General features: G+C 40.0%; 1 protein-coding gene across 1 annotated transcript in view; it reads right to left on the bottom strand.

Annotated features, from left to right (window-relative positions):
* ahnak (AHNAK nucleoprotein) overlaps positions 1-15,493 on the bottom strand; it is a 32,643-nt gene that overhangs the window by 10,743 nt on the left and 6,407 nt on the right. Inside the window, exons 2-8 of the mRNA XM_047353207.1 lie at positions 15,003-15,065; positions 11,658-11,716; positions 10,997-11,153; positions 10,661-10,887; positions 6,845-10,517; positions 5,735-6,664; positions 17-5,560 (exon numbers count right to left, since the gene is read on the bottom strand). Coding sequence (XP_047209163.1) covers positions 17-5,560; positions 5,735-6,664; positions 6,845-10,517; positions 10,661-10,887; positions 10,997-11,153 — 10,531 coding nt within the window. The 5' untranslated portion in view covers positions 11,658-11,716; positions 15,003-15,065. The remainder of the gene's footprint in view (positions 1-16; positions 5,561-5,734; positions 6,665-6,844; positions 10,518-10,660; positions 10,888-10,996; positions 11,154-11,657; positions 11,717-15,002; positions 15,066-15,493) is intronic.

Below are 15,493 nucleotides of genomic sequence, written 5' to 3'. Positions count from 1 at the left end.
ATATCAACGTCTGGACCTTTGATGTCAATTTCAGGTGATTTGATGTCTCCTTTAATTTTTGGGGTTGAAAGATCCATGTCACCTTTGAGTTTTGGGCCTTTCAAGTTGAAATCCACATCTGGCATGGATATTTTGGGTCCAGATATGCTGGGCATGTTGAATTTGGGTCCTTTCAGTTTTGCATTTCGTCCCTTGATATCAAAATCCACTCCTTCAATGTCTACATCAGGTGCCTTTACATCAATGTCTGCCTTAGGGAGATCGATATCGACATCTGGGCCTTCTACTTTGGGGCCTTTCATGCCAAACGATGGCATCTTAAATTTAGGCATTTTCAGCCCACCTTTGTGACCCTCAATGTCAACATCTGGGCCTTCAATGTCCACCTCAGGTCCTTTAAGATCTCCTTTAATCTTTGGCAATGTAACATCCCCTTCAAATTTAGGGCCTTTTAGATTAAGATCAACATCAGGACCATCAATCTTTTGACCTTTCACATTTACTGATGGCATTTTGAATTTGGGCATTTCAAATCCTCCCTTTGGTCCTTCAATATCAACGTCTGGACCTTTGATGTCAATTTCAGGTGGTTTGATGTCTCCTTTTATTTTTGGGGTTGAAAGATCCATGTCACCTTTGAGTTTTGGGCCTTTCAAGTTGAAATCCACATCTGGCATTGATATTTTGGGTCCAGATATGCTGGGCATGTTGAATTTGGGTCCTTTCAGTTTTGCATTTGGTCCCTTGATATCAAAATCCGCTCCTTCAATGTCTACATCAGGTGCCTTTACATCAATGTCTGCCTTAGGGAGATCGATATCGACATCTGGACCTTCTACTTTGGGGCCTTTCATGCTAAATGATGGCATCTTAAATTTAGGCATTTTCATCCTACCTTTGTGACCCTCAATGTCAATATTTGGGCCTTCAATGTCCACCTCAGGACCTTTTAGATCTCCTTTCATCATTGGCAGTGCCACATCCACATCCCCTTTAACTTTAGGACCTTTCAGATTAATGTCAACATCTGGAACATCAACCTTTGGACCTTTCAAACTTAGAGATGGCATTTTCATTTTAGGCATTTCAAATCCTCCCTTTGGTCCTTCAATATCAACCTCTGGACCTTTGATGTCAATTTCAGGTGGTTTGATGTCTCCTTTTATTTTTGGAGTTGAAAGATCCATGTCACCTTTGAGTTTTGGGCCTTTCAAGTTGAAATCCACATCTGGCATGGATATTTTGGGTCCAGATATGCTGGGCATGTTGAATTTGGGTCCTTTCAGTTTTGCATTTGTTCCCTTGATATCAAAATCCGCTCCGTCAATGTCTACATCAGGTGCCTTTACATCAATGTCTGCCTTAAGGAGATCGATATCTACATCTGGACCTTCTACTTTGGGGCCTTTCATGCTAAATGATGGCATCTTAAATTTAGGCATTTTCATCCTACCTTTGTGACCCTCAATGTCAACATTTGGGCCTTCAATGGCTACCTCAGGACCTTTTAGATCTCCTTTAATCTTTGGCAATGTAACATCCCCTTCAATTTTAGGGCCTTTTAGATTAAGATCAACATCAGGACCACCAATATTTGGACCTTTCAAATTTACTGATGGCATTTTGAATTTGGGCATTTCAAATCCTCCCTTTGGTCCTTCAATGTCAACCTCTGGACCTTTGATGTCAATTTCAGGTGATTTGATGTCTCCTTTTATTTTTGGGGTTGAAAGATCCATGTCACCTTTGAGTTTTGGGCCTTTCAAGTTGAAATCCACATCTGGCATGGATATTTTGGGTCCAGATATGCTGGGCATGTTGAATTTGGGTCCTTTCAGTTTTGCATTTGGTCCCTTGATATCAAAATCCGCTCCTTCAATGTCTACATCAGGTGCCTTTACATCAATGTCTGCCTTAGGGAGATCGATATCGACATCTGGACCTTCTACTTTGGGGCCTTTCATGCTAAATGAGGGCATCTTAAATTTAGGCATTTTCATCCTACCTTTGTGACCCTCAATGTCAATATTTGGGCCTTCAATGTCCACCTCAGGACCTTTTAGATCTCCTTTAATCTTTGGCAATGTAACATCCCCTTCAATTTTAGGGCCTTTTAAATTAAGGTCAACATCAGGACCACCAATATTTGGACCTTTCAAATTAACTGATGGCATTTTGAATTTGGGCATCTCAAATCCTCCCTTTGGTCCTTCAATGTCCACCTCAGGACCTTTTAGATCTCCTTTCATCTTTGGCAGTGCAACATCCATATCCCCTTTAACTTTAGGACCTTTCAGATTTATGTCGACATCTGGAACATCAACCTTTGGACCTTTCAAACTTACAGAGGGCATTTTGAATTTGGGCATCTCAAATCCTCCCTTTGGTCCTTCAATATCAACCTCGGGACCTTTGACGTCAATTTCAGGTGGTTTGATGTCTCCTTTTATTTTTGGTGTTGAAACATTCATGTCACCTTTGAGTTTTGGGCCTTTCAAGTTGAAATCCACATCTGGCATGGATATTTTGGGTCCAGATATGCTGGGCATGTTGAATTTGGGTCCTTTCAGTTTTGCATTAGGTCCCTTTATATCAAAATCTGCTCCTTCAATGTCAACATCAGGTGCCTTTACATCAATGTCTGCCTTAGGAAGATCGATGTCAACATCTGGACCTTCTACCTCCGGGCCTTTCAAGCCAAACGATGGCATCTTAAATTTAGGCATTTTCAGTCCGCCTTTATGACCCTCAATGTCAACATCTGGGCCTTCAATGTCCAACTCGGGACCTTTTAGATCTCCTTTAATCTTTGGCAATGTAACATCCCCTTCAATTTTAGGGCCTTTTAGATTAAGATCAACATCAGGACCACCAATCTTTGGACCTTTCAAATTTACTGATGGCATTTTGAATTTGGGCATTTCAAATCCTCCCTTTGGTCCTTGAATATCAACCTCTGGACCTTTGATGTCAATTTCAGGTGGTTTGATGTCTCCTTTTATTTTTGGTGTTGAAACATTCATGTCACCTTTGAGTTTTGGGCCTTTCAAGTTGAAATCCACATCTGGCATGGATATTTTGGGTCCAGATATGCTGGGCATGTTGAATTTGGGTCCTTTCAGTTTTGCATTAGGTCCCTTTATATCAAAATCTGCTCCGTCAATGTCAACATCAGGTGCCTTTACATCAATGTCTGCCTTAGGAAGATCAATGTCAACATCTGGACCTTCTACCTCCGGGCCTTTCAAGCCAAACGATGGCATCTTAAATTTAGGCATTTTCAGTCCGCCTTTATGACCCTCAATGTCAACATCTGGGCCTTCAATGTCCAACTCGGGACCTTTTAGATCTCCTTTCATCTTTGGCAATGTAACATCCCCTTCAATTTTTGGGCCTTTTAGATTAAGATCAACATCAGGACCACCAATCTTTGGACCTTTCACATTTACTGATGGCATTTTGAATTTGGGCATTTCAAATCCTCCCTTTGGTCCTTGAATATCAACCTCTAGACCTTTGATGTCAATTTCAGGTGGTTTGATGTCTCCTTTTATTTTTGGAGTTGAAAGATCCATGTCACCTTTGAGTTTTGGGCCTTTCAAGTTGAAATCCACATCTGGCATGGATATTTTGGGTCCAGATATGCTGGGCATGTTGAATTTGGGTCCTTTCAGTTTTGCATTTGGTCCCTTGATATCAAAATCTGCTCCTTCAATGTCTACATCAGGTGCCTTTACATCAATGTCTGCCTTAGAGAGATCGATATCAACATCTGGACCATCTACTTTGGGGCCTTTCATGCCAAACGATGGCATCTTAAATTTAGGCATTTTCAGCCCACCTTTGTGACCCTCAATGTCAACATTTGGGCCTTCAATGTCCACCTCAGGACCTTTTAGATCTCCTTTCATCTTTGGCAGTGCAACATCCACATCTCCTTTAACTTTAGGACCTTTCAGATTAATGTCAACATCTGGAACATCAACCTTTGGACCTTTCAAACTTAGAGAGGGCATTTTGAATTTGGGCATTTCAAATCCTCCCTTTGGTCCTTCAATATTAATGTCTGGACCTTTGATGTCATTTTCAGGTGATTTGATATCTCCTTTTATCTTTGGAGTTGAAAGATCCATGTCACCTTTGAGTTTTGGGCCTTTGAATTTGAAATCCACATCTGGCATTGACATTTGTGGTCCAGATACACTTGGCATGTTGAATTTGGGTCCTTTCAGTTTTGCATTTGGTCCCTTGATATCAAAATCTGCTCCTTCAATGTCTACATCAGGTGCCTTTACATCAATGTCTGCCTTAGGGAGATCGATATCGACATCTGGGCCTTCTATTTTGGGGCCTTTCATGCCAAACGATGGCATCTTAAATTTAGGCATTTTCAGCCCACCTTTGTGACCCTCAATGTCAACATCTGGGCCTTCAATGTCCACCTCAGGTCCTTTAAGATCTCCTTTAATCTTTGGCAATGTAACATCCCCTTCAAATTTAGGGCCTTTTAGATTAAGATCAACATCAGGACCATCAATCTTTTGACCTTTCACATTTACAGATGGCATTTTGAATTTGGGCATCTCAAATCCTCCCTTCGGTCCTTCAATATCAACCTCTGGACCTTTGATGTCAATTTCAGGTGGTTTGATGTCTCCTTTTATTTTTGGTGTTGAAACATTCATGTCACCTTTGAGTTTTGGGCCTTTCAAGTTGAAATCCACATCTGGCATGGATATTTTGGGTCCAGATATGCTGGGCATGTTGAATTTGGGTCCTTTCAGTTTTGCATTTGGTCCCTTGATATCAAAATCTGCTCCTTCAATGTCTACATCAGGTGCCTTTACATCAATGTCTGCCTTAGGGAGATCGATATCGACATCTGGGCCTTCTACTTTGGGGCCTTTCATGCCAAACGATGGCATCTTAAATTTAGGCATTTTCAGCCCACCTTTGTGACCCTCAATGTCAACATTTGGGCCTTCAATGTCCACCTCAGGACCTTTTAGATCTCCTTTCATCTTTGGCAGTGCAACATCCACATCCCCTTTAACTTTAGGACCTTTCAGATTAATGTCAACATCTGGAACATCAACCTTTGGACCTTTCAAACTTAGAGATGGCATTTTCATTTTAGGCATTTCAAATCCTCCCTTTGATCCTTCAATATCAACCTCTGGACCTTTGATGTCAATTTCAGGTGATTTGATGTCTCCTTTTATATTTGGAGTTGAAAGATTCATGTCACCTTTGAGTTTTGGGCCTTTCAAGTTGAAATCCACATCTGGCATGGATATTTTGGGTCCAGATATGCTGGGCATGTTGAATTTGGGTCCTTTCAGTTTTGCATTTGGTCCCTTGATATCAAAATCTGCTCCTTCAATGTCTACATCAGGTGCCTTTACATCAATGTCTGCCTTAGGGAGATCGATATCGACATCTGGGCCTTCTATTTTGGGGCCTTTCATGCCAAACGATGGCATCTTAAATTTAGGCATTTTCAGCCCACCTTGGTGACCCTCAATGTCAATATTTGGGCCTTCAATGTCCACCTCAGGACCTTTTAGATCTCCTTTAATCTTTGGCAATGTAACATCCCCTTCAAATTTAGGGCCTTTTAGATTAAGATCAACATCAGGACCATCAATCTTTTGACCTTTCACATTTACTGATGGCATTTTGAATTTGGGCATTTCAAATCCTCCCTTTGGTCCTTCAATATCAACCTCGGGACCTTTGATGTCAATTTCAGGTGGTTTGATGTCTCCTTTTATTTTTGGTGTTGAAACATTCATGTCACCTTTGAGTTTTGGGCCTTTCAAGTTGAAATCCACATCTGGCATGGATATTTTGGGTCCAGATATGCTGGGCATGTTGAATTTGGGTCCTTTCAGTTTTGCATTTGGTCCCTTGATATCAAAATCTGCTCCTTCAATGTCTACATCAGGTGCCTTTACATCAATGTCTGCCTTAGGGAGATCGATATCGACATCTGGGCCTTCTACTTTGGGGCCTTTCATGCCAAACGATGGCATCTTAAATTTAGGCATTTTCAGCCCACCTTTGTGACCCTCAATGTCAACATCTGGGCCTTCAATGTCCACCTCAGGTCCTTTAAGATCTCCTTTCATCTTTGGCAATGTAACATCCCCTTCAAATTTAGGGCCTTTTAGATTAAGATCAACATCAGGACCATCAATCTTTTGACCTTTCACATTTACTGATGGCATTTTGAATTTGGGCATCTCAAATCCTCCCTTTGGTCCTTCAATATCAACCTCGGGACCTTTGAGGTCGATTTCAGGTGGTTTGATGTCTCCTTTCATTTTTGGAGTTGAAAGATCCATGTCACCTTTGAGTTTTGGGCCTTTCAAGTTGAAATCCACATCTGGCATGGATATTTTGGGTCCAGATATGCTGGGCATGTTGAATTTGGGTCCTTTCAGTTTTGCATTTGGTCCCTTTATATCGAAATCTGCTCCTTCAATGTCTACATCAGGTGCCTTTACATCAATGTCTGCCTTAGGGAGATCGATATCGACATCTGGGCCTTCTACTTTGGGGCCTTTCATGCCAAACGATGGCATCTTAAATTTAGGCATTTTCAGCCCACCTTTGTGACCCTCAATGTCAACATTTGGGCCTTCAATGTCCACCTCAGGACCTTTTAGATCTCCTTTCATCTTTGGCAGTGCAACATCCACATCCCCTTTAACTTTAGGACCTTTCAGATTAATGTCAACATCTGGAACATCAACCTTTGGACCTTTCAAACTTAGAGAGGGCATTTTCATTTTAGGCATTTCAAATCCTCCCTTTGGTCCTTCAATATCAACCTCTGGACCTTTGATGTCAATTTCAGGTGATTTGATGTCTCCTTTTATATTTGGAGTTGAAAGATCCATGTCACCTTTGAGTTTTGGGCCTTTCAAGTTGAAATCCACATCTGGCATGGATATTTTGGGTCCGGACATGCTGGGCATGTTGAATTTGGGTCCTCTCAGTTTTGCATTTGGTCCCTTTATATCAAAATCTGCTCCTTCAATGTCTACATCAGGTGCCTTTACATCAATGTCTGCCTTAGGGAGATCGATATCGACATCTGGGCCTTCTACTTTGGGGCCTTTCATGCCAAACGATGGCATCTTAAATTTAGGCATTTTCAGCCCACCTTTGTGACCCTCAATGTCAACATTTGGGCCTTCAATGTCCACCTCAGGACCTTTTAGATCTCCTTTCATCTTTGGCAGTGCAACATCCACATCCCCTTTAACTTTAAGACCTTTCAGATTAATGTCAACATCTGGAACATCAACCTTTGGACCTTTCAAACTTAGAGAGGGCATTTTCATTTTAGGCATTTCAAATCCTCCCTTTGGTCCTTCAATATCAACCTCTGGACCTTTGATGTCAATTTCAGGTGATTTGATGTCTCCTTTTATATTTGGAGTTGAAAGATCCATGTCACCTTTGAGTTTTGGGCCTTTCAGATCAACATCAGGACCACCAATCTTTGGACCTTTTAAATTTACTGATGGCATTTTGATTTTGGACATTTCAAAACCTCCCTTTGGTCCTTCAATATCAACTGCTGGACCTTTGATGTCAAGTTCAGGGTGTTTGATGTCACCTTTTATCTTTGGAACTGACGCATCTAGATCGCCTTTGAGTTTCGGGCCTTTCAAGTTGAAATCCACATCTGGCATGGATATCTTTGGTCCAGATATGCTTGGCATGTTGAATTTGGGTCCTTGTAGTTTTGCATTAGGTCCCTTGATATCAATATCTCCTCCATCAATGTCAACATCTGGTGCTTTCACATCAATATCTGTCTTGGGGAGATCGACATCGACATCTGGTCCTTCTACTTTGGGTCCTTTAAAACCAAACGATGGCATCTTAAATTTAGGCATTTTCAGCACACCTTTGTGACCCTCAATGTCAACATCTGGACCTTCAATATTCACGTCTGGTCCTTTTATATCTCCTTGGATTTTTGGCAGTTTGACATTCATATCACCCTCAACTTTAGGGCCTTTTAGTTTAATGTCAACATCTGGAACATCACCCTTTGGACCTTTCAAATTTCCTGATGGCATTTTAACTTTGGGCATTTCAGTTCCACCCTTTGGCCCTTCAATATCAACTGCTGGACCTTTGATGTCAATTTCAGGGTGTCTGATGTCACCTTTTATCTTTGGAACTGAAGCATCTAGATCGCCTTTTAGTTTCGGGCCTTTCAAGTTGAAATCCACATCTGGCATGGATATTTTGGGTCCAGATATGCCTGGCATGTTGATTTTGGGTCCTTTCAGTTTTGCATTAGGTCCCTTGATATCAATATCTCCTCCTTCAATGTCAACATCTGGTGCTTTCACATCAATATCTGCCTTGGGGAGATCGATATCGACATCTGGTCTTTCTACTTTGGGTCCTTTAAAACCAAACGATGGCGTCTTAAATTTGGGCATTTTTAGCCCACCTTTGTGACTTTCAATGTCAACATCTGGGGCATCAATGTTAACGACTGGACCTTTTATATCTCCTTTAATCTTTGGCAGTGTAACATCCATATCACCCTCAACTTTAGGGCCTTTCACATTAAGGTCAACAGCAGGACCACCATCCTTTGGACCTTTCAAATTTCCTGATGGCATTTTTATTTTGGGCATTTCAGTTCCACCCTTTGGCTTTTCAATATCACCTTCTGGACCTTTAATGTCAATTTCTGATAATGTAATGTCTCCTTTTATCTTTGAAACTGAGACATCCATTTCACCCTTACATTTTGGATCTTTCATGTCAAAATCCACCTTTGGTAAAGATATTTGTAGTCCAGATGTACTCGATGTGTTAACAATTGGTCCTTTCAATTTGGTATCTGGTCTCGCAATTTCAACATTGGCTTTTTTAATACTAAAATCAGGTGCTTTCACATCAACTGTTTCTCTGGTGAGGTTCACGTCAAAATTTGGATGTTGCAATTTTGGGCCTTTCACGTCACATGATTCCACTTGATATTTAGACATTTTAAGCCCCTTAAAATCTGGTCTTTCAGCTTCCACTTCTGCATGTTTTACATCTCCTTTTACTTTTGGTACTGTAAGATCCATATCACCCTCATTTTGAATGCCTGTTAGTTTCACTTCAGTATCTGAAAAATCTACTTTTTGGTCTTTAGTCCTCACTGAGGGCAATGTAATTTGTTGCAATTGAAATCCTTTCTTCGGCTTACCTCTGATTTCAAAATCAGTTTTTTCTGCTTCTTCTGACTGTACACCTTCTATATCCATATTGCCTTTGAGTGTCAGACCTTTCAAGTTTAAATCCATCTCAGGCATTCTTACATCAACTCCTATCTTTGAAGCTGACTTGTCGACTTTGCTTTTAAGTATGGAACCATTGCTTCTTGAGTCTATCTCTGTTATTGTTTGTTTTTTGTCATGAAAGCCACCACTATCAATTACTTGAGATTTATCAATGTATGAAACTACTTTCTGAGATTTTATGGCCACATCTGGGCTGCCTTCACTGGCGGTTTTTGTCTTTAATGATGATATCTGGATGTGAGGCATTTTAAAATCAACTTCTTTTCTTTCAGTATTTACATCAAGACCTTTAGTCTTTGTTTCTCCATCAACCTTATCCCCACCTTGCAGCTTTGAATTTGGAAAACTAATTTCCCTACCTGCCACTGAATTCCTGCATGGATGTGTAGAATATTCAGTGTTAACATTAACTTCAGCATCAGCAGAATTTCCGATTTTGAGATCAAAATGACCTGATCCTTTGATTGGGTGGCTGATGGTGATTTCAGATGCCCTCACTGTCCTCTCACCAAAACTCCCATCAGAATCTCCAACCTCCATTTTACGTAAGATTGTGGTTGAACTTTGAATGTCTTTTTGTGGCAGAGACACACTAACTGACCCTGTGTTTTCATCATCTGTGGTTGTTTCTGCAGCCCCTGACCCTCCTACTGTTACATACTTCACACAAGTGCTTTTGCTGTCACTTAATGTAGGTTGTGTTTTCGAGACATCAATGCGGCCAGCTCCTTGTTCTTCACTTTCTCTTAAGATTTTAGAGCCCTTGTGACCTATAACTCCAAAGTTTGTCTTTGACTGATCGCCACCACTACCCCTGTATGTTTCTGTAGAGCTACCTTTTGACCCAGTGTAAGTCACATTGCAAGACTCAAAAACACTCTCTTCTGCCTCCATTTTAGCTGAAGGAGTGCCATGCAAGATTCTGACACGGGGAGAGCCATCTCCAGATTCATGCCATTGTCCCTTGAAGTCTGGGCTTGAAAGTTCTAGTTTCTCACCTATGGCACTTGGCATTTCCACTGTGTAGGTAGTGATGCGGCGAGTGATGGTTGTAATTGTACTGCCGTCACTGCTAGTGCTGCTATGCCGCTCTGTACGAACATCCACTCCCTCTGCAAGATCCTCAGACTTCAGTCTCGGTTTTATCTTTTTTGTGTATATTCTCTTGTAGTCCTCATCATCTCCGCTCTGTATCAACATACAATATAGTGTTTGTTAAATTATCATGTAGTTGTATATACTGTATAGAATGGGACATTTGATAGTAGCAGTAGTTCTAAGCGTCCCTCAACCTTGGTTATAAGATGATTCGTTTAAAAGATAAAACTTACGAGAATGATTTCTGGACTGGAAGCTCCAAACTGTGTCTTCCCTTCCCATGTGAGGGTGCCCATTGGAGAACGACATGGTGTGCTCAAGGGTGAGTAGCAAGGGGATTTGTCTCCTTTGTTTTGTAGTTTCAGTCCAACTTTGTGTTTGTTCAATGTTTTCAGTAACTCTGCTGTTTCTTCTGAGCTCATATTCTCAAAGTAGATAGTTGCACCCACAATCTGATCACCTACAGATTAAGCATGAATGTTTGTCATGAATAATCAAGTTTAAAGACAAAATAATTGGTGAAAATAATAACTTCATATTTGATTAAGAACACCAAGATAATGTGTTACCTTCATATACTTTTCCAGAACGTGCTGCAGGTGACTCTCCTTTCACCTCCTTGACTAAGAGCTCCCCTCCACTCGTGTGTTCAATGGTCAATCCAGTTTTGTCTGGGCCCTCCCAGTCTTGAAAGAGTACTTCCCTAGTGTCCTCTTCATCAGCCATCTGTAAAGGTAATATAAGCATTTAAGTTAGACAGAAAAAACAACAAGTGAGGCAGAATGGGCCCGGTTGTCATATTTTACAAATCTTGGTTCCTGGGGGGGGCACTGTTAAAACATGTTAAAGAAATTTCTAAAATTGTGGTTAGAGATTAGCTACATGATCATATTAAGTTTGACACTTAACATTGAAATGAGGAGATTTTTCACATAAAAATGTAACTGTTCAGTTATGCGTGTTTCTCCTCTAAGGCTTAAGCAATAAGTTTTAATGATACAGTCACTAGCATTTTAAAGTATAAAGGGAGAGGTTGTGAATAATACTATCAAAATGGTGATAGGCTGAAAGTGTCACATCAAATATCGAATAGTGTCAAGATACTGCATTACAATTAGTTGAGGTTGAGAGGTTCCTGGAAAGATATATATATTTATAGAGAGAGATATATCTATATATCTCTATATATATATCTATATATATATATTGATGTGTGTAGATATATTTTACCTTGATTTTGTTTTCCTCTATTTCAGTCCTGGTGTGAGGAAAATGCTGTTGCTGTTTTCCTACAAAAAAAAACAACAAAAAAATTAAAACATTTTATGTATGGAAGGTATTGCTTATGAGATGAAGCAATGTCTTTATCAGGGGAAAAAATGATGTAGGTAAACTGGCTTATAGGACTCACATATGAACACTAGATGGTGGTAAAACTCAATAGACAACACCACTTCCACTACATTCAAAAATCACACTGTCAACTCGCTCCTTTCAAAATTCTGTTAGAGTATGTTTTGTAAATTTGGGCGCAGTTAGACCACACCCTGCCCTTAGGAAAGGAATTAAATCATGTGCCTACACCCAAGCCTCAAAGTCAATATAAGGAACAATGATGGTGTCCATCTTTATAAAAACAAATTCTGCAAAAAGCTGAACAGAGGAAACATTTTTTATGTGAAAGTGACCTATCATTCTTAAAAATAAATACCGTAAATTCCGGATTATAAACCGCTACTTTTTTCACACATTTTGAACATTGCGGCCTATACAATGGTGCGGCTAATGCATGTTTTTTTTCATGCCACCAAAAACATTTTCCCTTTTAACAGTAGACCAATCAAATTGATGAGTAGTTCAAAGAGGTCCATTTAACTTGTGCGATAAATCAAGAGCACCTTCACAATTCAATTACCGGTATTGTAAATAAGACATTTATATTCACCCTCATCAACATGGAAAATCACCAATAGATTTCGAAAGGCTGGACTGCTGCGTGATTAAGGGGTCTTCTGAAATCATCTGAAAACAGCATTTTCCACTGCAATTTCATCTTTGTCTGATGTTAAAACAGGCATATGATGAAGCAACAATAATCAAATGTAATGTGTAACTTAGGCTCACTAGCCTTTAGGATACTGTTCAAGGGTAAAGATACAGCTTAACACAAGTCAATAAATAGACTGGTTCTGTGTGATTGGGGACACGAGGGAATGCATGCAACTCTTTGACGTAATATTAAACTCATTAACCTCTCTATCTAAAATAGCTTTTTTCCCAGTGCTCTGGACTGAGTAAGATTCCACAGCCACTAAAATTTATGTTAGTGAAGAGCAGGTTGCAGGTCTGGATTTACATTTATGATTTTTTGCTGAAATCAAATATTTTTCTTTGGATGGTGGTTCACACTACTATTTGACTGTGACCGCTATCAGACTTCAGTCTGAATGGTTCACGACCCCAAAGTGACCGGTATGCGCAGAAGGAGAAAACAGCGGTCACACAGCAGCACACTTTTTACGGAAGCAATAATGGATCTTGGTATCCGACAATATTATGATCAACATCATTACAAGATAAAGAAAGGCAAGAATAAAACAGAACAACTATTAACAATAAGTTTTTTGCGGAGCAGTGATACGTGACCAATTCAGTACATATATATATATATATATATATATATATGGAACGGCAGGTTGGGCCATTCTGACTGCCATGACAAAGTCAGATATGTCGCATATTGGCAAAAATTTCAGATTTGAGATGCGTTTGCCTGCAGTGTAAACATAGCCTTAGTGTCTCAGTATGACCCAACTAAAGTTTGATGTGTGAGTCCATGAAGACTTTAAAATACAACTTCATAAGCATCGATTTACGTCAGTGTCATGTGACTATAAAAAAGAGAAAAAACACATTATGGACAGCTTTAGCCAATGAATTTGAGTGAAGCATATTCTATTCAAATTAAATGTGATTAAAGCATATCAATTCAGTCAGTCAGTCAGTCAGTCATTTTCTATACCCCTTCTTCCATGGAGGGTCGTGGGGAAGCTGGTGCCTATCTCCAGCAGTCTATGGGCAGGAGGCCGGGTACACCCTGGACAGGTCACCACTCCATCGCAGGGCAACACACAAACGACCAAGCACACACTCATTCACACACCTAAGGGCCATTTAGAGAGACCAATTAACCTAACAGGCATGTCTTTGGACTGTGGGAGAAAGCCAGAGTACCCGGAGAGAACCAACGCATGCACGGGGAGAACCTACAAATTCCATGCAGAAAGACCCCCAGCCAGGAGTCAAAACCAGGACCTTTTTGCTGCAACGCAACAGTGCTACCAACTGCACCACCGTGCATATCACATTCAATTGAAGTAAAAAATATATATATGAAAAAGATCCTTTTGATACCACTCTGAATGTTTGTATTTAACAAAACCAAGTGAATGTGTGTGTTTCACTGACATCTTCATCCACTTTTCATCCAATATAGGCTGGCAATAACTTACTTTTAACTGTTCATTGCTGAAGAACTTAGTAGAAATGAAACCTTTTTTGGTCATTTCATGTGTCCACAAATATTTTACTTTTCATTGGTTTCTCCTATTTTCACTCATAGCAAAAGGCTCCAGAAGAAACATCATGTCTATCTTTGTTTTTCTGTCTTAATCTTTTAGCAAATCCAGTTCTCCAAATATTCTTTAATTATTTTTTTCCCTTAGAAGCATTACCACAGCGCACGGGATCTAATGGATGGGAGTCTTTGTCTGTTGTCCTTTCTTTTGTTAGCAAACTCAATCTCAAGTATTCTTCATTTACCCATCCTTTAAAATAACTGGCAAATGGCAATAAACAATAAATCATACCCAGCATAATCGTACGATTAGACATAGACAGTGCAGCAAACAGCTGCTGAATAAATATGGCTTTGTTCTCCAAATCATAAGACAATCATGCAGTGGGTGACTCAAACTGCTCCGACAACATAACAATCAACTTTACTTTCTCTACTAAAAAATATATGTTTTTTTAACTCAGAGCTTTGAAGAAAACCACAAAGGATTTGAAAACAAGGTCAGCAGGAGTCAGACATCTTGTCCGTCATGTTTTGTTACAGTCTGGTAGGTGCGTTGGGAAAAGGGGCTTGGGGAAGCACACCAGACTAAAGCTTCTGATAATAAAGCGCAACCACAAAACATTTCTGGGTGTCCATGACTTCTTGCTGACCCGCAAGAAGTTGTGCACATTTTGATTTTCAAGTTTTTATTTTCAACCCAAGTAAACAGCACAAGCTTAGCGGGTTTTTGACTGAGCTGAGGCTTTGAGTGAAACAGGGGGTCTCTTGCAGAGGAGCCAAATGTAAGGCAGCAAGGTTTTGCACAGCTGAACAGAAAAGGCATGACCAATAATGTACAAAGGCGGCTTTGAAAGAGACATTGCAAAAGCAGTTTTGTATTGGGTCACATAACAGATTGTTGGAGTGGCATGATGTGCAGCATGTAAGTTAGATTTCTTTATTGAACTGGTTATATGTGTGGTGTGTGTATCTCTGACATGTCTGAGGACACTTACCTTGGATTGCTCAAGCAAATCCAAGGACTTCAGTCTGCTTCTTGTGTTCTTCTCCTTTGACTTCTGTAGGGAGCAATACAAAGGCAGGATTAGGGTTTAATAGGGAATTTGTAAACATACTTATAACTAATGTTAAGGCTGCAAAAACAGCCTGTCCTGAGTCTACCAGGATGTTGTCTTATGCACTAAGATGCCTTTTTTTCAGCTACACAGTTAAAAAATGTGTCTTTCTTGCATTATGAGATGTGTTACAGTAAGACACAAATGTTTAAATTAATTGTTAATTACTCATCAGATGTTTCATCACCAATCTGAGTCTTCAGAGACAGATACTTAACCAACCAGTAGCAGCATTATGTACCCAGCTAAGTAATCATGCAGAACTCCCTTTAAGTAAATGAATCCAAATACCTGCATGGTGTGGCTGTCACCTTACACCCTTCCTATTAAAATGCTATGGTTGAATTCGAATTTCAACTTAAACGTTTCAG

The sequence above is a fragment of the Girardinichthys multiradiatus genome, chromosome 23 (genome assembly GCF_021462225.1).
Source record: "Girardinichthys multiradiatus isolate DD_20200921_A chromosome 23, DD_fGirMul_XY1, whole genome shotgun sequence".
NCBI lineage: Eukaryota > Metazoa > Chordata > Actinopteri > Cyprinodontiformes > Goodeidae > Girardinichthys > Girardinichthys multiradiatus.
The sequence above is the reverse complement of the archived record's forward strand: the minus strand, read 5'-3'. Positions and strand labels throughout refer to the sequence as shown.